Source organism: Marmota flaviventris, chromosome 17 (genome assembly GCF_047511675.1).
Source record: "Marmota flaviventris isolate mMarFla1 chromosome 17, mMarFla1.hap1, whole genome shotgun sequence".
NCBI lineage: Eukaryota > Metazoa > Chordata > Mammalia > Rodentia > Sciuridae > Marmota > Marmota flaviventris.
Genome location: NC_092514.1, coordinates 36980130 through 37001443, shown reverse-complemented (window position 1 = coordinate 37001443; position 21314 = coordinate 36980130). Strand labels below are relative to the sequence as shown.

General features: G+C 39.3%; 2 protein-coding genes across 2 annotated transcripts in view; one reads left to right on the top strand and one right to left on the bottom strand.

Annotated features, from left to right (window-relative positions):
• The window catches only part of Atad5 (ATPase family AAA domain containing 5), a 57822-nt gene extending 49402 nt beyond the window's left edge, over window positions 1–8420 (bottom strand). Inside the window, exons 1-2 of the mRNA XM_027924180.2 lie at window positions 8290–8420; window positions 386–2304 (exon numbers count right to left, since the gene is read on the bottom strand). Of these exons, the coding sequence (XP_027779981.2) occupies window positions 386–2304; window positions 8290–8355 (1985 nt within the window). The 5' untranslated portion in view covers window positions 8356–8420. The remainder of the gene's footprint in view (window positions 1–385; window positions 2305–8289) is intronic.
• A 3340-nt stretch (window positions 8421–11760) lies between these two features.
• The window catches only part of Crlf3 (cytokine receptor like factor 3), a 41172-nt gene continuing 31618 nt past the window's right edge, over window positions 11761–21314 (top strand). Inside the window, exon 1 of the mRNA XM_027924189.2 lies at window positions 11761–11962. Coding sequence (XP_027779990.1) covers window positions 11834–11962 — 129 coding nt within the window. The 5' untranslated portion in view covers window positions 11761–11833. The remainder of the gene's footprint in view (window positions 11963–21314) is intronic.

Below are 21314 nucleotides of genomic sequence, written 5' to 3'. Positions count from 1 at the left end.
GCCTTCTTACAAATCAGCTGTGTTCTAGAAAAAATAATGCCCTAATACAGGAAAGGAGAGGGAATGGGAATGGGAAAGAGAGTAAAATGAATTAAATATAAATTTTCTATGTTCATATATGAATACACAATCAGTGTAACTCCACAGTCATGTACAACCACAAAAAGGGAAGTTATACTCCATATATGCATAATATATCAAAATACATTCTACTGTCATGTATAACTAAAAAGAAATATATATATATCTGTCCATATCTCCCTAGGGGATGACAGGTCAAAGGAAAAAAGAAAGAAAAAAGAATGCCCTCCAACATATGTAGTATTTTCATTCCCAAATAATGCATGCAGAATATTAGAACGTTGGAATAAAAACAAAACTTTACCTAATAGGGCTCTCTGAATCAGAGGGTACTGTTAGTAATTCTGCTGTGTATAGGCTATGCTTTTCTGATACACTGGCTGTTTTGGGAGTAGAAAACTTTACTGGACTATTGTCTTGTACATCTTCATAATCAGGACCTCTAATGGTAGTAGGTGTGCTGCTATTTCTTATAGATCGTCTGGATGATTTAGGTGTGGAAACATTTACCAATCTGTCTTCAGGTTCAGCTTTAGGATATATAATCTTTTCTTTAATTGATGTGCTGGTTTTCCTTGATGATTTATTCTTGTCACACAGAGAAGAAATCATTAGAGGGTCATCATTTGCTATACCTTCACAAACAAGATTTTCACTGTTAAGTAATGTAGTGCTTTTGAAAATTTCTGATTTCTTGTGTCTCAAACTCATTCTAAGTCTATTCTGATTTTGTTTACTTCTTAAGGAAAGAATTGTTTCTTTCTTTTGATTATTTTCTTTTTGGTTTTCACCTGTAGTAGCCCCAGTATCTAATGTTTCCTTATTCTTTTTCTTTAGCATTTTACTTTTCTCCGTAGGAAAACTTCTTCTATCAGCGTGTGACTGTGAACTACCATTTGAAACCATTTGAATATTAAGATTTTCCATGATTTTCTTAGAATTATTATCTCGTCCTTCTTCATTTAAATATTTTTCATTGAGGTCTTTCTGCTTATCTGAAGACTTTTTGACACCATTTTTAATTGCATCTGATGCTGGCTGCCTAAATGCTTTCATAAACTGCTGCCTTTCTTCTAGGGTACACTTTGGTTTCACAGCTTCAGAACTTCCAGCTTCCAACACAGCCAATTCTAATTCTTCCTCCTGTATAACAACATTAGATTTTCTTTTCTGAATTGTCTGTTCATTCTCAGGATCAGAAAGACTATTTTCCATCTCAAATTTCTTTTGTTTCAAGAAAATTGGGGGTATTTTCTTTGTCCTTTTTGGAGGAATGGGGTGAACTTGTGCAAGGACAGTAACTGTCTTAAAGCGCATCAGCTGAGATAGCTCACAGTTTTCTGATTCACTTATATAACCACTTGTGCCTATTTCCTCAACAGTTTCAGAAGGTAAACAAATTGACATTGTTGAGTCTGGTATCTGTTCCACTTTATTTTCCTTGTGACTTTTTAAAAATTCTTCATATGAGACAGTTATTGTACAATCATTTAAATGGGCTGTTTCAGTAACATGATCACTAGAGTTTGCTTCATTTGTAGTACTCTCAATTTCATTAGTTAGGGAAGATACTATCTCTTTGCTGTCTTTATCACTATTTTGAAGCAGATTTAGTTCTTCTGCCAAGGGTAAACTTTCAGATAGATCTATTACATCTCTGTATTTCCTTTTTCCTAACCTTTTACAATCACCTTTTGTCATCCTTTGTTTAGGATTCACTTTCTTAGAATTTTTCTTGAAAGTCATAGCATTTGACTGTCTTTCAACATCATGAATACTTTCTACAAGAACCTCCACATGTTTATTGTAAAGTAAAACAGAAGCACTATTTTCCACAAAATCATTATTTAAACTACAGTCTTCTTTGCTATCATCACTGTTAATTTCAATTGGAGATTCATTCTCAGTTTTTATATTATTTAGCTGTTGAGATAAATTAACCCTCTTTACTTTCTTCTTAAATACTGTATTTGAGAATGTGTCCAAAGGTTTTTTACAATCTTTGTTATTGTCAACAGGCAATGGTGCAGATGACTTTATCTTACACTCTTTCACTGAGTGTGTCTTCTCATTTGTGGGTGAAGTCTTTCTAAAATAATCCATAATATTACTAGATTTTGGTGGAGAGAAAACTCTGTCTCCAGTCTTCCCTATCGGTGATAAATATTTTGTAATTGTTTTACAGGAAGATCGGTCATCATCTTTTCGTCGCTTCTTGCATGGCTAGCAATTTAAAACAAGAAAAAAGTATTTATTTAAAGCAAAATAAAACAAAGTGTAACTTTTAAACATGTCTCTAACATTTTAAGAAACTGAAGCCAGGTGTGGTAGTACATGCCCTGTCACCCCAGCAAATGGGAAAGCTGAGGCAGTTGAATTGCAAGGTCAAGGTCAGGCTCAACAACTTAGTGAGGCCCTATGCAACACAACAAGACACTGTCTCAAAATAAAAAACAAAAAGGACTGGAGATGTAGCTCAGTGATGCAGCACCCTGGGTTCAATCCCAAGTACCAAAAAAGAAAAAAAGAAAAGAAAAAGAAAGAAAGAAATTGGATTAATGGGTTTGGTAGCACAGGCCTACAATCCCAGCCTATAACCCCAGCTAAACAGGATGATGAAACAGTAGGATTGCAAATTCAAGGCCAGCCTGGACAATTTTGCAAGACCCTGCTTTAACAATTAAAAACAAAAACAAAAACAAAGGCTGGACATGGTGGTACATGCCTGGAATCCCAGAGACTCAGGAGACTTGAGATAGAAGGAGGCTGAGACAGAAGGATCACAAATTATAGGCCAATCTTAGAAACTTAGTGAGATCCCACCCCAAAATAAAACCAGGTACAGTGACATTTGCTTGTAATCCCAGCTATTCAAGAGGCTGAGGCAGAGGGATTGTAAATTTGAGGGCAGCCTCCGCAACTGAGCAAGACATTGTCTTAAAGTAAAAAATAAAAAAGGATGGAGATGTAGCTCAGTGGTAAAGTGACCCTCAATTAATACCAGTAACACAAAAAACAATAATAAAATTAAATTTAAAAAGGGACCACACACCTGTAATCCCAACAACTCAAGAGACTTAGGCAGGAAGAATGCAAGTTCAAGACCAGCCTCAGCAACTTAGTGAGGCCCTAAGTAGCTTAGTGAGATCCTGCCTCAAAAATAAAAAATAAAATGGGCTAGGAATGTAGCTTAGTGGTAAAGTGCCTCTGGGTTCAACTGCTAGTCCCCTCCAACACCTCCCCAAAAAAGGATGGGAGTAGGGAAAGAGGTGTAATCCAGTAGTAGAACACCCTGGGTTCAATTCCAAGTACTAAAAGATAAAGGAAAAATAAAATAAAATTGGACCAAAACTGAGTGTGGTGGCACATGGCTATAATCCTGGCTACTCAGGAGGCTGAGGAAGGAGGATCACAAATTAGAGGCCAATCTAGGCAATTTAGCAAGACCCTGTCTCAACACAAAAAGGGCTAGAGAGGTAGCTCAGTGGTATATAGCCCTGAGTTTAATCCTTAATACCATAAAAGTAAAGGAGAAATTGGATTGTGCATGGGGGGGCTCCTTTAGATGCAAAATATGATATATCAGAAAGAAACAAGCTTTATTCATTTATTTATTTATTTTTGGTAAATAAATGAACCCAGGGCATGCAATCACTGAGCCACATTCTCAACTCTTCATATTTTAATTAGAGATAGGATCTCTCCCTAAGAGGCTTAGGGCCTCACTAAATTGCTAAGTCTGGTTTCAAACTCACAATCTTCTTGCCTAGGCCTCCAAGCCACTGGGTTTACAGATATGTACCACTCTGCTTTAAAGTTAAAAATACATTCAAATCTCAGTGTCATGTCAATTTGCAGGCGCTCGCATACACACACACACACAAACACATCATACTTCAATAAAAAGTTTATACTGAAACAAAACCAAGGCTACTATACTTATGAAAAAATTATTAATGTTTCTTAGTCTCTGTTTATAACCTTTGATTACCAATAACCACCTTACAGAATTTGTAATAGGTATATAAAAATATGTGAAGTTTGACACATGGTAGGGACCACACAGTTATCAATTGCATTCCCTTTTACTTTTTTAGTTAAAAATAAACACATGGGCTAGGGATGTAGCTTAGTGTAGAACACTTGCTTAGTACATGTAAGACTCTAGGTCTAATCCCCAGCACTGCAAAAAATAAAAATTAAATAAACACATTATCTTACTACTGCTAAGATGCAGATACTTAGCAAATAAGCCCAGAATCCCAAAATTTACTAAATCAAGTAGAAATTACATTGAAAGATCACCAAAAGAACACTTGCCACAATTCCAGGTTTTTTTAAAGTTAAATTTTTTAAGTTGTAGATGGACACAATACCTTTATTTTATTTATTTAAATATTTTTATGTGGTACTGAGGATCAAACCCAGTGGCAAGTGCTCTACCACTGAGTTACAACCCCAGCCCAATTCCAGTGTTTTGATACTAAAACAGTTACTGCCTACTTCCTGCACTAGCTATTACTCTCATGGTATCAAGGTGATTAAGCTAAGGATAGTCATATTTTTGTCAGTCATACATTAGTCATTTGTGGTCAGCAACAATGGACGCACCCAAGTAAGTTGAGCCAAGGTTATAATGAGCCCAGGTGTGGTTGAAGAAGATCCAGAGAGGCACTAGCTGTTGTGAGGAAAGCATAAAGCTCAAAATGAAAGTCATGAATCAGATGATACTATCAAGGAAATTTAATTTTTCGTGTGTAAACCCAGGATCCCACACATGTTAGGCCACTGAGCTACATCCCCAGCCCTTTTAAATTTTTATTTTTAAAAATTTTAAATTATCCAGGCTGTCCTTGAACCTACTATCCTCTTGCCTCAGTCTCCTAAGTAGCTGGGATTACAAGTACGACCCCATCTGGTCCAGTAAATATTGATCCTTTCTGCTTCTGGAAGTTGATTAAATTTTCTGGTTATGATATTGAAAATTAAGGTTGGGCATGTGGTATCACATGCCTGTGATACTAGCTATTTCAAAAGCTGAGACAGGAGGATCACAAGTTTGAGGTTAGCCTGACAATTTAGTGAGACATTATCTCAAAAAATAAAAAGGAGTAGGGCTGGGTATAGTGGTGCCCACCTGTAATCCCAGCGGCTCAGGAGACAGAAGGATAGAGAGTTTAAAGCCAGCCTCAGCAAATATGAGGAGCTAAGCAATTCAGTGAGGCTCTATCTCTAAATAAAATACAAATTAGGGCTGGGGATGTGGCTCAGTAGTCAAGTGCCCCTGAGTTTAATCCCCAGTACCAAAAAGAAACAAGAGGGTAGGGAGGTAGCTCAGTGGTAGAATGCCCCTGAATTTAATCCCCAGGACTGAAAAAATAAAAAATAAAAATAAAAAGCAAGGGGCTGGGAATATAGTTCAGTGTAGAGAGCTTGCCTGCCTGTCTGAGCCTGGATTCAATCCCCATACCTAGGGGCAGCAGGTGGAGGATCACATATATTGGGACTTGATACTGCTCTCTATTGCCTAATAGCAGGCTTTCAGTGCATCTTGACCACTGAGCCACATCTCTAGCCTTTTATTTTTTATTTTGAGACAGGATCTCACTAAATTGCTTAGGGCCTCACTAAATTGTTGAGGCTGGTCTGAAACTTGCAATCATCCTGCCTCAGTCTTACAAGTCTCTAGGAATATAAACATGTGACACCATATGCAGCTTAGGTTAGAATTTCTAAATGGTATCTTTGAAAAGATGTCATTTCTCACTTTACTCCAGACTAAGTTTGCAGCATACCTTAGGACTAGACAAACTTCCAATGGCTTGGGAGGCTGAGGCAGGAGGAACATGAGTTACCAAAATAAATAAATAAATAAATAGATGGTGTAGATAAGCTACTTCAAAAGCCCATTAATTATTTGAACCTGGCCCTAGAAATTCACTGATTTTAAACAAGTATATATGCACAAATAAAATGGTGAAAATAAGTAGATAAATAAATCAGTAACTTCTATAATAGGAAACATATCATTTTATTGGTTACCAAAAGTTACATATTGTTTTTACAATGATGAGGATTGAACCCCCAGCATTAAAATTGCTAAGCAAATACTTAACACTTTATCACTGAGCTATGTTCTATCCATGTATCTGTCTTAATTTTGTGAGAATAAATTTGCCAGAATAACAAGAATAATTTTCAAAGCTAAGTAATAAATGGGGGATTTGCATGTCTAGAAAATTAAATTGTATTATAAAGCCTTCAGGATTAAAAGCATACTTCTCATGCATTAGTAGGCAAGCAGTGTGATGTAATAGATTAGAAAACCAGATACAGCCAGGCGTGGTGGTTTACCCCTATAATCCCAGGGACTAAGGAGGCTAAGGCAGGAGGATAGCAAATTCAAAATCAGCCTCACCAACTTAGTGAGGTCCTAAGCAACTTAGCCAGACCCTATCTCAAAAACTAAAAAGGGCTGGAGATTTGGCTTAGTGGTAAAGCGCCGCTGGGTTCAATCCCTGGTACCAAAAAAAAAGAAAGAAAGAAAGAAAGAAAACCAGCAATAGACTTAAGGACTTAAGTTCACATTTAAGAACTTGTATGTGGTAACAATAGCATTCAAATTAGTGGAAAAAGTAACAGTTAATGAAACATGTTGGGACAAATTTCTCAACATTTGGATAAATATGAGGCAAAATTAATTAAAGACAGATTAAATTATACATGTTAAAATGAAATTGTAAATGTATTCAAAAAATGGTATTATTATTTATGTAACTTTCAGATGGTATCAGAGGCTCTATAGAATAGGCTCTTGAGTCTGGAAGATCTAAGTTCAAGTGCTGACCCCAACATCAACTGGAATGGAACCTTAAGCAAATCACTTACAACTTTTTGTTTATTTTTAAAATGTAAGATGGAGCTGGGTTTGGTGGCACACTCCTATAAATCCCAGCTACTTGGGAGGCTAAAACAGGAGGATCACAAATTTGATGCCAGCCTAGACAATTTATGGAGACCTTGTCTCAAAATAAAAAATAAAAAGGACTTGGGATGTAGCTCAGTGGTATAGCACTTAGGCAGTATGGGTGAGGCCATGGATTCAATCCCACACACACAGAAAAAAATTTCAGAACTTACTCTAACCTACTTTTAATTACTTCTTAACCTTCCTTCATTTGTTGAATAGAGATAATAATACCTCATCATAGCTTGATATTAAGCAAAATAGGATAAAAGATCTTACAATTAAACACAAAGTATCATTATTATGAAATAGGCTCTTTCTAATCAGGGTACCAAAATCACAAACTGTTAAGCAACGTAGTGATAAAACTGAACATACAAAATCAAGAATTGTGTAATTCAGTGCCAGAAGTCCTTCACACCTGAGACAAACTGAGTAATTCACTTGAATTAGCAAATACGAGCATCATACTTATTATGAATTAGACATTACTTGAATGAGTCAGAGTTAAGGGAACTTGGAGCTAGGACTTAACAGAGTTGAGTCTTAGTTAACTTCAAGGACAACAAGATACATGAATTAGAATGCCAGTATGAGATGAAAAGGTGTAAATATAGCAACTATATACCTGAAAATGCTAACCCTCTACTTCCAGCGCAGAATAACATTATGATTACAGAGTATATTTCACTGAAACTTGATGAATCCAGGAGAACATCAGCATGCTGGGCTAGGACTCCTAAGGCTCTGGAGCCTTAAGAAATTGATTTTTTTAAAATTAAGTACCTTATTTGATTCCAGGAGTCACATTCTAAATGGAAATTACGAAATGAGGTGGATGTATTGACTACCTGATTTTTTTTTTTTTTCAAAGCTTAAGTCCTATAATTCCAGATCACGACTGAGAATCTGACCCTAGGATCCTGCCGTGTGACAAGTCACAAGTCTAAAACTTCAAGTTCCACCCACAATTCAGGATCTGGGAATGGGCTATGTCTTCTTAAATCCTGAATTGCAGTGACCCCACAAATATCTCACAATCCCAATGTTTGTCAGTATTTACTACGACTCTAAGAAACGACACTACGTTGGCAACTGTCCCACACAAAGTTCTAACTGTGGGTCCTTACCATGGCCCTCCTTTGCCATTCCGTATGCAAACCAAGGATCACCCTCCTCCCACCCCCACCCTACAATCCCCAACAGATGAAGGAAAGAATTTGACAGAAACTTGACCTCACCTCAATCTCGTAGTCCTTCACTGGAGGGGGAGCAGCTGCAGCCGCCATGGCCAGGACCCCCACCATGCTCCCTGCTTCCCCGAATCCCAGCTCCTAGGACCTTGCGCGGTCCGGCTCAGCCTGCCTGGAGGCCATGGAGCTGGCCGGCTCCGGTAGGAGCGAATTGCTGGGCCGCCGAGTCAGTCTCAGGGGCCCACCGCGCCCACCCGCCCAAAACGGGCGCGGAGACTGGGCCCAGCTCCGTCGAGTCAAACGCGGAAAAAGGCGGTGAGAAAGCGCGGGCAGCGAGGGCCCTGGGACGCGGCCGGCAGTGCAGGACGTCTCAGAGGCGGCAGTTCCAGGCTGAGCGCCCAGGACTTGAGCCCGGGTGCCTACAGCCAACAGAACACAGATCGGGCCGCGGGGCTTCGGCGGGAGTTCTTGTCAATTGGGTTTTCGCGCCGTCCTGAGCGTAGGGGGCGGAGTTTACGGCTGCTTTGGAAGCCTACGCGGATGGTGAGTCAGGAGGGCCAAAATACGTCTCTTGACAAACCTGCAAAAGACGGAGCCAATTGCTTTGTTTAATTTAAAATCAGCCAAGGTTTTGGACACTCAGACTTTTTCTGTTGTATAACACAGTGTCACCATTAAAAACTAATGATTTGACTAAGGTCACCTAGTCAGTTAATGGCAGAATGAAAATTTAGACTTTAAGCTAGCCCTTTTTTAAAAAGTGAAAATGGGAAAAATACGAAAAATTGAATAATTGATTGCATTCCTAAATGTAAATTGATTATAGACTAAAATGCTAATATCTTGGTAGCGTCCTACCTGGAGACTCGTCCATTTGGGGGTCCTAAATTTTTATACCTCTAACTGGACTCTAGAGGCATTTTCTCATGGATTTCATTGTTGGGAGCAGCAAACAAACACAAAATTATTGCCTCATCTGGCATGTTTTCAGTTTCTGTAGGATATCAATAGTTCGCTGGTTTCTTGTGAGGGTAATCTCATGCAGCAACTGCAATATTTTCATGGATTCTTTAAACTTTTATTTTTTTTTTTTACCTAAAATTGCAATTACACAAATAAACAGTTTTATTTAGGTGCATAGTTTCAACAGCATGGTACTTAAGAACCGGGTTATGTAAACTGTTTTTAACTATTAATTAACCTTTTTTTAATCTTTATTTATTTATTTTTATGTGGTGCTGAGGATCAAACCCAAGGCTTAGCACATGCTAGGCAGACGGCAGTACCACAGAGCTACAACCCCAGCCCAATTAACCTTTTCTTTTATTCTTCCCTCTTGACGTGCAGTTTCATTGAGAGAGCTCCAAGGTAGGACCTCAAAGAAGCTCCTACTTTTACAAATTGTTATTATTAACTCAATTTTTTTTTTTTTTTTTTTTTTTTTTTGGTGTATGTGTGTGTGTGTGGGTATGCCGGTGATTGAACTCAGGGGCACTCGGCCACTGGGTCACATCCCCAGCCCTATTTTGTATTTTATGTAGAGATAGGGTCTCACCGAGTTCCCTAGCGCCTCGGTAAATTGCTGAGGCTGGTTTTGAACTCACGATCCTCCTACCTCCGCCTCCTGAGCCACTGAGATTTACAGGCAAGCGCCATTGCACCCGGCTACAGTAAGTTTTGTTATATTCTTTGACATTTTTAACCAAGAACAGGCATTACTTGAATAAATATAAAAGTTAATAATGCCGGCAATCCCCGGCACCAAAAACAACAACAACAACAACAAAAATCCACTGTACAAAATAACTGATTTCTGATTCATATGTCAGACCTATGTTTGTTTTGGTACCTGAGATTGAACCCAAGTGAGTTTAACCACTGAGTCAATCCCCAACCCTTCTTATTTATTTATTTATTTATTTTTATCTTGAGACATGGTCTCCTTAAGTTGCTTAGGACCTCACCAAATTGCGGAGGCTGGCTTTGAACTCCCGAGTCCTGAGTCTCTGTGACTACAGACATGCACCATGGCGCCCAGCTTTTTAAATACCATAATATTGTCACCAGCATGGGGTCTGAAGAAATTCCCAGAAGGGAAAGGGGGACCTCAACGCAACCCTGGTGGGTTCGTAATTTATACTACAGAAAGGAGAGGCACAAAAATTTAAGAAAGTAGTCTGAGGGCTGGGGATGTGGCTCAAGCGGTAGCGCGCTCGCCTGGCATGCGTGCGGGTTCAATCCTCAGCACCACATACAAAACAAAGATGTTGTGTCCGCTGAAAACTAAAATATAAATATTAAAAAATTAAAAAAAGAAAGTAGTCTGAAATGGGTGTAATCCCAGGCAGGAGGATCGCAAATTCAAAGCCAGCCTCAGCAAAATTAAAAAATCAAAAATTTAAATAAACAATCAAAGGGCTGAGGATGTTGCTTAGTAGTTAAGCGCCCCTTGGTCCCATCCCTGGTACCAAAAAAGAGTAATTATCTCAGGGGGAGTCCTGGATGAGGCAATTTTCAGCTCTGACATTCTGGATTAGCAGCCCCCACACTATGGGCGCTAGGACTACATTCAACCTGTTGCCTGTTTTTGTATAGCTTTTCAAAGAATCATTTTTTACCTTTTTAAATAGTTGGGGGAGCATGCAAAAATTATTTTGTGATTTGTGAAAATTATGTAATATTCAAATTTCAGTGTCCTTAAGTGTCTTTTTTTTTTTTTCTCCAGAGACTGGGTCTCATTGTGTTTTCCAGGCTGGCTTTGAACTCCTGGACTCAAGGGATACTTCTGCCTTATTGTCCCAGTAACTAGAGCTACAGGCACAGGCCACCCCACTGCGCTGGGCCCATAAGTTTTTATTGCACTTGATCACACCCATTTACTCACTCCGCTGCAACAGATACGTCATGAACAGACAAGCCCAAAATATTTATTACTTGACCCTTACAGAAAAATACTGCCAACACCCTTCTTAGACTTGCGCCGGGATTGCTGTATTGCTGGTTATCCTTTAGGCCTCTCTTGGTTCCCTTCTTAGATGATGAGCTCCTAGGCGGTGGTGTCTGGGTTGCAGTAACCTCCAAGAACGCCGGTCGTGGCTAGGAGTCTCATTTTACCAGGCCCGTAAAACAGCGACGACTTAAGGGCCAAGGCTCCGGCGGCGTCTGCTCTGGTCTCAACTGCTGAGCTTGGGAAAGATAATTCCCTTTTCTGTCCCTCGGCTTCCTCCTCTGTGCATTGGAGATAAAGGCTGTAAGTGATATAAGAAAGAGATAAGATGTGGAAAGCACCGCACAACGCTCTTATTAGTCTTGCCGTGCCTCCAAACATTTCCTGAGGAAACACTGAGCAATAACGTGGCGCGGGCGCAGGGCCGAGGCCAGCAAAGTCACAAAGTGGGAGACCCTGGGACCCGCAGGCCCTACGCCGGGGGCGCCGCCGTATGGCTGTCAATCAAAGTCGACTTGGGGCGTGGACTGGAATGGCAGGGCGGGGCGTGGTGGCGCTTCCGCCAGAGCGAGGCCGCCCCGGGCCTCCAGCCGGCGCGGGGCACACTCGGGAACCCGCTCCCCCAGCCGCCTGCGGCGCGGCCTGATGAGAGGGACCATGGAACTGGAGCCGGAGCTGCTGCTGCAGGAGGCCCGTGAGAACGTGGAGGCGGCGCAGAGCTACCGGCGCGAGCTGAGCCACCGGCTGCAGGGGCTGCGGGAGGCGCAGAGGCAGGTCGGAGGGCCGCACCCTAAGGGGCGCTGTGGGCCTGGGAGGTCGCGGGGTGCCGAGCGGTGGGCTAGGACTCCGGATGGTGGGAGTGTCCGAAAACTCCGGAGAAAGAGGGGGAGAGCTCTGAAGAAGGACAGGGACCTCGTAAGGTCTGAGAATGGGGCGCTGGGAATTGGGGAAGTTTTAGGGGAAGCCAAGTTTGGGGGAATCGTACGAAATTGTGCGGAGTGTTCCCTAAACCGTGAGGGGCAGCGATGGGAGGGAATAGGATTGGCGTCCGAGGTTGGGGAGAGTGAGGGACCAAAGCAAAATCCGAGGGATCCAAAGGGTAGTGATGACTGAACAGAATCGGGAGGTGGGATTTTATTTGGGAAAACTTGTGTGTTAGCGATTAATTTTAGAGAGCCTGAGAAAAAACGGGGGCAGTGATGACCTGGTGAGAGCTGAAGGGGGAGGAGACAAAATGGATATTGGAACCGAAGGACTAAAGTGAAAGGGAAGAGGTAGGGATAGAGAAACCGTAACGTTAACACTAAATGAATGGGGTTAGTGTTTGAATGCCTCGTACGATCTTGAATACATTTCATAGAAATCGGAGTCATTTTTTCTAGGTAGTTTAGAATTTAAGGATAAGGTTAATTGGAAGGGCAGAGGAAGGAAAATGAAGTGCTTGAAGGAGGATATACAAAAGCCAAGGGACAGATTTTAAAGAGAGGAGTGCTCAAGGGAGAAGCTAAATATACCTGCAAGTGGTGGAGTTATCTTTTCCAAGGGGAAAAGATTATCAAAGTTGTAGGAAAGCCACATGGTTTCTCTACACCCTCAAACATACACAGAAAAAAAGATATAACCTACTGCTTATGTGTGATTGGACAAGTAGTTCTTTAAGTCTACTAATAACCTAAGGGCTTCATAAATGCATTTTGAATGAGTGGGATTCCATCTGAATTTCTCTAGGTCTCGTTTGTTATTAATAGATATTGTCAAGCTAGTCAGTCCTAGTGGCAAAGAATCTGAAAATGTTAGAAGACTATTGTCATAGTGTCTTTGGATCTTGTCATCACTAAGAATACTCAACATACCTTGGGCTTTATGTATTTTAAAGTCCTTGTAGAACTGATGTAGGCCAGACATCATTTTCATTTTAGTAGCAAAACTGAGACTAGAATCTAGGTATGATTTGGTGAACACTTTTTCACGGCATTCGAATACACTTCTCTGGATTTTCCTTTGAAAACATCTGCATTATTCTTTCTGCTATTTTGATGTAAAGGTTCTAATTCAAGGACATTGTTTAAAAAGATATTAAAATACCTCTTAATATACAACTGCCAGCCAGTTAGAATATGTCTGAGCATAACAATTGTTTTAACAATATCAGTAATTAAGTATCAATAGACATAAAGGGAGTGAACACCTGGGAGTGGTACTTATTAACTTCTCATGTGATATTGAATGCATTAAAAAAATTAGTGTGACTCCATCCTTCATGGTTTAGTATTCAATTTCCAAACCAATATTCTTTTAAATTTTATATCCAATAATTTAAATAGAGGACATACTTTCCTATAATTTAGTGTTATTTAGTATGGTTTTCCTTTTTGTTCTGTTTCATTTTGAAAGCCATTGTCTTGGGCCTGAGACAGAAAAAAAAACTAAAGGAGCATCCATCAACAGACTTCTGATGACATTGCCTTCTGACAAGGAGGCTAAGTGTGGTTCTCTTTTGTCAACTGGAATGTGTTTTGTGCCAGTGCCAGTTACAAAGGCTAATTCTATTCAATTGTGTGTGTTTGGGTTTGTAGAATAAGTCCACTGTTAACTTGTGTTTTAAGGAAGGTCTGTGTTACAAAAATATTATCAAAATAAGCAGTTGGTTTTGTTTGGTGGTTAGGATATTTTTAGAGTCCCAGTCATTTTCAGAATAACTACATAAAATATATGGCTTTTTAGCCAAAGAGTTTGCATGGGGAAGAATGAGAAGATCAGAAAGGAAGGGATGTATTTAGTTTTTTGCTTGCTGATTTTATTTACTTTTGGCAAATGATGTTGGGGGCGGGGGTGATACCAGGGATCAAACCCAGAGCCTTGTGCAGGCTAGGCAAGCACTTTACACTGATATGCCTCCAGTCCCTGATATTTTCCAGTTGAGATATAATTTATATACCATAAAATTTGTGTTTTAAAGCATTCAATTCAGTGGCTTTTAGTGTGTTTACAAAATTACTAATTATTGATTAATTCCAGAATCACCACCCCCACCCCCTGAAAAATTCCATATCCCTAGTTGTTATTCTTACCAGCGCCTGTCAACTAAACTATTTTCTGTTTCTATGGATTTGCCTGTTCTGGGCATTTCATATAAATAGAATCATACATTATGTACAATATGTATTCATTCTTGATTATCATCATTATTTATTTATTTATTGAGACAAGGTCTTGCTAAATTGCTTAGGGCCTTGCTAATTTGATGAAGCTGGCTTTGACCTTGTGATCTTCCTGCCTTAGCCTCCAGCCAGACACCATGCTGGGCCCTGCTCTTTTTTATTTCAATTTTGAGACAGAATCTGGCTAAGTTGAGACGTTGTCTGGCTGGTCTGAAACTTGCAATTCTGCCTCACTTTTTCTAGTAACTGGGGTTACAGGCTTGCACCACCATCCCGGCGATGTTTTTACCGTTTTCTTCTTCTTTTTTTTGGGGGGGTGGGTATGTGTGTAGTACTGGGGATTGAACCCAGAGCACTCTATATCCCAGCCTTTTCATTTTTAATTTTGAGACAGGGCCTCACTAAATTGCATAGTCTTGCCTTGAACTTGGGGTCCTCCTACCTCAATCTCCTTACCTAGTAGCTAGGATTACAGGCAGGCACCATGGCAGCCAGCTATGTTTTTACTTTTTTAGATTATATTAACAAATTACTGGATCACATGGTAACTCTTTTATTTTAATACCTTTATTTTATTTATTTATTTTTGTATGGTGCTGAGGATTGAATTCAGTGCCTCACACATCAGAGGCAAACGCTCTACCACTGAGCCACAACCCTACCCTCTAACACATGGTGACTCTTTTTGTTTTAAGATTTGTTTAACCTTTCCCGGAACTCTTGTCATATCTTTTATCTTTACTTTTGTTTCTTACCCTTTAAAAATATCTTGTGAAATTTGTTTCATGTTAAGAAATCATGTGCCAGGTGTATAATCTGCAAGTTGGTAGGTTAACATGAACAAATTTCACAAGATATTTTTAAAGGGTATAAGAAACAAAAGTAAAGACTAAAAGATATGACAAGAGTTCCGAAAGCAAACCCTAAAACTAAAGAGACCATGTCTAGAAGGGATGTGGCTTAGTGGTTAAGTGCCCCTGGGTTCAATCCTTGGTACAAAAAAAAAAAAAAAAAAAATCAAAAACCTGTCAACATGTAGCAGTTTCTCCTCTGTGGTTAAGTTTAGGCCTTCCTCTCTGTTTTCAGAGAAAAGGAAGTTCTGTGTAGGAATGCAAGGGTTGTCTGTAGCTTTTATTGTTTGAATAAGTTAAAGGCAAGAGAGATGTTGGTTGTCTTCAGGAAATCAGATAATGTTTACAGCCACCCTATCCTGAGGTTGAAATCATTAAGAAGAATTCTTTATAGTCCTTGGAATCTTTGGTTCTAAGATGTAAATACCACAGAAATTAACTCCCACTCTCCTAAAATGTTCATTTATTCATTTACTCAGTAAATATTTATTGGGCATCAGAGGTACTTCTGTATACTATATACTGTGGTCAGAGAAAAGATCATTGTCCTCATGAATTTATTCTTATCTTTGGTGGCTGATCATTAGGTTATCATCCCTAAAAATAGAACAAATAAGAAAAACTAAATACATTCTTGTATATTCATTTTTGGATTTTATTTCCATTGTGGTTTTTTTTTTTTTGTTTTGTTTTGTTATCACTTGCCCTATTTCTACAGCATTAACTTTTCTGCTTGTTCTAAGTAGAGATAAACTGATCAAGGGATGCAACTGTCTGTTCAGGCCTCACACCGTTGAGGTACCTAGAGGATATTGTTACAATCTGAGGCCTGGTCCTTAAACTTTGCAAATCCAGAGTCGCCATCTTTCTCTGTTATTGAAGGGGGATTGTGGGGAGTCATTCTCACGCGTGACTGGGTGACTCCCAGTTTGGGTCTGAGGCTTCTGGCTGTGTCGGAATTTTCCTGGCCCTTTCCTGATGAGAGAACCCATCCGTGTGGGGGTGTGACTGACCACTGACCCCAGGGGCCCAATCACTGACCCTGACCTTGGAGTGCGGCCCCCCCTCAACCTTCATTGGATGGAATTATCCCCTGAATTTCTTGTTCCCCAATAAAAGGCTACTCCCTGGCGAGCTCGCTCTCTCTCTCCTGCTAGCCCTGAGTAATCCTTGCTGCCCTACGGGTGGTTCGAGGTTGGAGCCAGAGAGGGGAACCGTCTCGGACCTGGCAATAGAAAAAGGTAACTGAGTCTGTGTGTTTTATTTCGATCTCTGCTAGCTAACTTTTATGCCAAGAACCTCATTAATGAAACCAATGCGCAGGCCGCACGGTGGAGGGGATTGCCTTGCAGTACTAGAGGTGCCTATGGTGAGAAATGCTAATATTTTAGTTCAGGTGCAGTTAATTGTTTATAAAATGAATCTACTGGCCTTCATGTGTCTTTTAATAGGGTGATTTTTTTGTTGTTTTTTGTTTTGTCTTTCCTTGCACTGACAGAATGAAGTGTCTCTCCCTCAGAGAAAATGATTAGATCCTGGTACATAATTGAGATACTGTTTGAGAGCCCTGCCCAGCTCTGGCCAGTGGTGTCCCTTAGATCCTTGCTACAAGTGTGATTCATAATCTTCAGGAGTGTTATCACTTATGAAGAATTCAATTGTGTGGTGGTGCACTCTGTAATTCCTGCAAGTTGGTATGTTGATGCAAGAGGATTATTATTTGTGAAGAATTGAAAACCTCAGGCTCCACCCCAACCTACTGATCAGAGTCTGCACTTTAGCAAGTTCCCAGGCATGATATACCTGCACATTAAAGAAAAGGCACACTGTCTTAGAGTACATCATTATCGCTTCAGCTCTTTACTGATTTCTGTTGCTTAAACTGTGTTTTCATAAATTGCTGTGGTTATCTTCAAGGTTAAAATGTTGTTTGAAATACTGCACATTTGTTTGTTAGATAATTGTGCAGAGATATACAAGGGAATAACTGACAAACTCAAGTCAAAACTTGTCTAACATGTCCTCATACCTGTAATATGGCCATTTGATGAATAAGTTTTCCACAGCATTTTCTTTTCTTTCTTTTTTTTTTTTTTTTTTGGTTTGTTTGTTTGGTACCAAGGATTGAACCAGGGGCTCTTAAACTTTGCAAATCCAGAATCACCATCTTTCTCTGTTATTGAAGTGGGGTTGCCTTGCAGTACCTTTTTTATATTTTATTTAGAGATGGGATCTTGCTGAGTTACTTAAGGCCTCACTAAGTTGCTGAGGCTGGGCCTTTGAACTCTCAATTCTCCTGCCTCTGTCTCCTGAGCTCCTAGGATTACAGGTATGTGCCACCCCTTCTTACCTGCTTCATTTTAAAAAAATATTTATTTATTTTTTAGTTGTAGTTGCACACCATACCTTTATTTATATGTGGTGCTGAGGATCAAACCCAGGTCCTTGCACATGCTAGGTGAGCGCTTTACCACTGAACCACAACCCCAGCCCCCCTGCTTCATTTTTTTAAAACAATTAATTTCTTATGACCTTTTGAAGATTTTGCTGCTATTATTTCTTAATTTTTTTTTATTTGGGCTAGGTGTGATGATACACACTTTATAATCTCAGCTACTTGGGAGGCTGAGGCAGGATGATCACAAGTTTGAGGCCAGCCTCAACAATTTAGCAAGGAGGCTCTAAATAACTTATTGAGATCCAAGATTAAAAAAGAACTAGGGATGTAGCTCAATATCAGAGCACCCTTGAGTTCAATCTCCATTTCCAAAAAATAAAATATAAGTTTCATTTGTTATTAAAAATTTACATTTAAACGGCTTTCTGTTTTGTTTGTTTGTTTTTTATGGTACTAGGGATTGAACCTAGGGTAATTGCCCATGATAGACAAGCATTCCACCACTAAGCTACATGCCTAATTCTTATTTTAAGACAGTGTCTTGCTAAATTATCCAGGCTGACCTTGAATTTGCAACCGTCCTACCTCAGCTTCCCAAGTCCTGGGATTACAGATTTGCACCACCACACCCCACTTGACTGGTATTCTTGATATTCCTGATGTATAATACTACATGCTTTATAGATCACAATTCCCACAGGATTTGAAGACACAGTGTACTAAAGACTGGGACATATATAGAACCCAGTAAAGAAAAAAAACAGGTTATTTCAGAAAACCAAGACAGGAAGTCTTAGTAGCTCAGCAAAGAAAAAAAGCTATTATTGCTCCTTTTATCTCTCACTTCCCCTCTGTTACCCATTTTCAAAACAGTACAAAAATCTGCTTGAATATAATTTGTTACAGCAGTAGCACTTTAAAATGTCCCTGTTGTACTATTGTAAGAAAAATTTAAATCTAGATCTAGGGAAAACCAAGAACAAATGAAATCCTTTAAAAATAATCTCTAATTCTACTATTTGCTGACAGCTGTGGTAAACATTTTGGTGTATCCTACACCTGCCCTACAAAGTTGAGAGACTTCTTCTATACGTGCAGTTTTGTATCTTTTTTTTTTTTTTTTTTTTGGCTAGCATTGTAAGCATTTATCAAGAAAATTTTTTCACCTGCAGCATAATTTTTAATGCAGAGGTGAGTGGAGTGTATTATTTAGATCTTTGTGGAGCATTTGTTGGTAGTAGGCTGAAAGTATTTACTTAGGTACCCCAAAATACTGAAAGCAAAGCTCTGCAAGCAAAACTAAATAATTTAAACTTAGGTGGGGGTAGGAGGGAGGGGCCACACAAATATCTCATGTGCTATTTAATAATTTTCATAGAGAAGAACTATTCTTATTACTATAAACCCAGGAAATATGATTGATTTTGTCATTTAAAAATCTGAACAAGAGGGGCTGGGGTTGTGACTCAGTGGCAGAGTGCTTACCTTGCATATATGAGGCACTGGGTTCAATCCTCAGCACCACATAAAAATAAGTAAAGTAAAGGTATTTTAGAAATTAAATAAATAAATAAATAATAAAAAGGTATTATGTCCATTTACAACTAAAAAATGTTAAACAGGGTGCGGGGCTGGGGTTGTTGCTCAGTGGATAGCGCTCGCCTAGCATGTGTGAGGCACTGGGTTCAAGTCTCAGTACTACATATAAATAAACAAATAAAATAAAGATCCATTGACAACTAAAAAAATATTTAAAAATAAAAAGCCAAACAAATGTAGGGTAGTCTTTTATTATTGAGAGCTATCAGCGAATCACTTATACTTGCATTTACTTAACAGGGACAAGTTAGCTTCAAGATCCAGTGAAATGTAATTTTTCTGATTTTCAGGTTCCTTAATTGTAAAATGAGGATCAAGATAGTGCCTACTGTAGCTGACCAATGTGAGAACTGAAATGAGAAACATTTTTAAAATGTTAAGCACAATGCTTACAATGTGGGACATTCTTAATTACTAATAGCCATAATAATAAATCCACTATGTATTGTTTTCAAGGTGACAATTCCTACTTCAACTGGCAGCTTATTCTTTAAGCTTATAGTCTCTTCTAGCAGAATGCCATTTTTTATACGATTTATTTTTATTTTTTTTAGTCATACATGACAGCAGAATGTATTTTGACATATAATACATACATGGAATGTACATACATCAATCATATTGTCTATTATATTCTAGCAGAATGCCATTTTTGAACTCTGGTGGCAGTTTGTGGTTGTCCCACTTTTAATGCTTATTATACTTGTACATATAGTTGTCTGTCTTCCTTACTCAGAATGAGAGATTTTTTAGATCAGGACCATGCCTTATTTATCTTTACTATCCCAATTCCTGGCATGTACTAGACCTCAAAAATTGGTTGAAATAATGCCTTCAAGAATTTTGTGGGTTGGGGCTGGGGATGTGGCTCAAGTGGTAGCGTGCTTGCCTGGCATGTGCGGGGCGCTGGGTTCCATCCTCAGCACCACATAAAAACATAAAATAAAATAAAGATGTTGTGTCTACCGAAAACTGAAAAATAAATATTAAAAAATTCTCTCTCTCTCTCTCTCTCTCTCTCTCTCTCTCTCTCTCTCTCTCTCTCTCCTCTCTTCTCTCTCTTCTATCTTAAAAAAAAATAATAATTTTGTGGGTTTGATTTTGCAGTCATCCTTTTTAGATTGTCTGCAGCTTTCTCTGTGACAAACAGGGTCATATATACCCTATTTATTAATAAAGTTAATTAAGAATTAAATATTTGTTTTATCATATAGTTTGGTTATCTTGTTGTATAATAAACTGTGCCAAAGCTTAACAGGTTAAAAAACAATCATTTTATTTGCTTACAGTTCTGGAGGGTGACTGGAACTGAGTTTTCTTGGCAACACTCTTGTGATTGCAGTCAGATGGCAACTGGGGCTGGAATGTCCAAGACAGAATGTTTACTTACGTGTTTGGAGCCTTGGTGTTAGCAGGACTCAGTTGGAATGCTGGGCCTCAGCACCACTCTCTTTCTCCTCCTCTCCCATATCTTCCTCTCCCTTTCTCCTTCCTTCCTCTTTTCCCCTTCTTCTCTCTTTCTCCTTTACCCCCTCCGCCCTCCACTTGTCCTCTCTATAAGGATAGCCATACTACTTTTCAAACCATACTACTTTGAAACCACAAGAGTAGAAGTTGCCAGGTGTTCTTAAGACTGAGGCCTGGAACTGTCACTCATCAGTTTCACTCTATTGCTGTGCACATGTGACTATGTTGTTAGTCATAGGCCAGCCCAGATTCTAGGACAGAGGACTACAGGAGGCTCTGTCACTGGGAGTTGTGTTTCCTGGTTGATTGGGGGCCACTAATATAACAGATTACTAAATCATATACTTTTTCTGTTGAGAGTTTTCAAATAAGAATTTTTAAAAACATAACTATAAACTAGATTTGGTGGTACACACCTCTAATCCCAGGGACCCAGGGGGCTGAAGTAGGAGAATCACAAGTCTAAGGCCAGCCCAGACAACTTAGTGAGACCCTCAGCAACTTGTCCCAAAAAGGACTGGGGTTGTAGCTTAATGGTAAAGTTCCTCCTGAATTCAGTCCCCAATACTGGGGTTAAAAAAAAAAAGTTAATATATATAAGTCTTAAGAGTAAACATAACAGGCTTAGGAGTTAATATTTGAGTCAAATT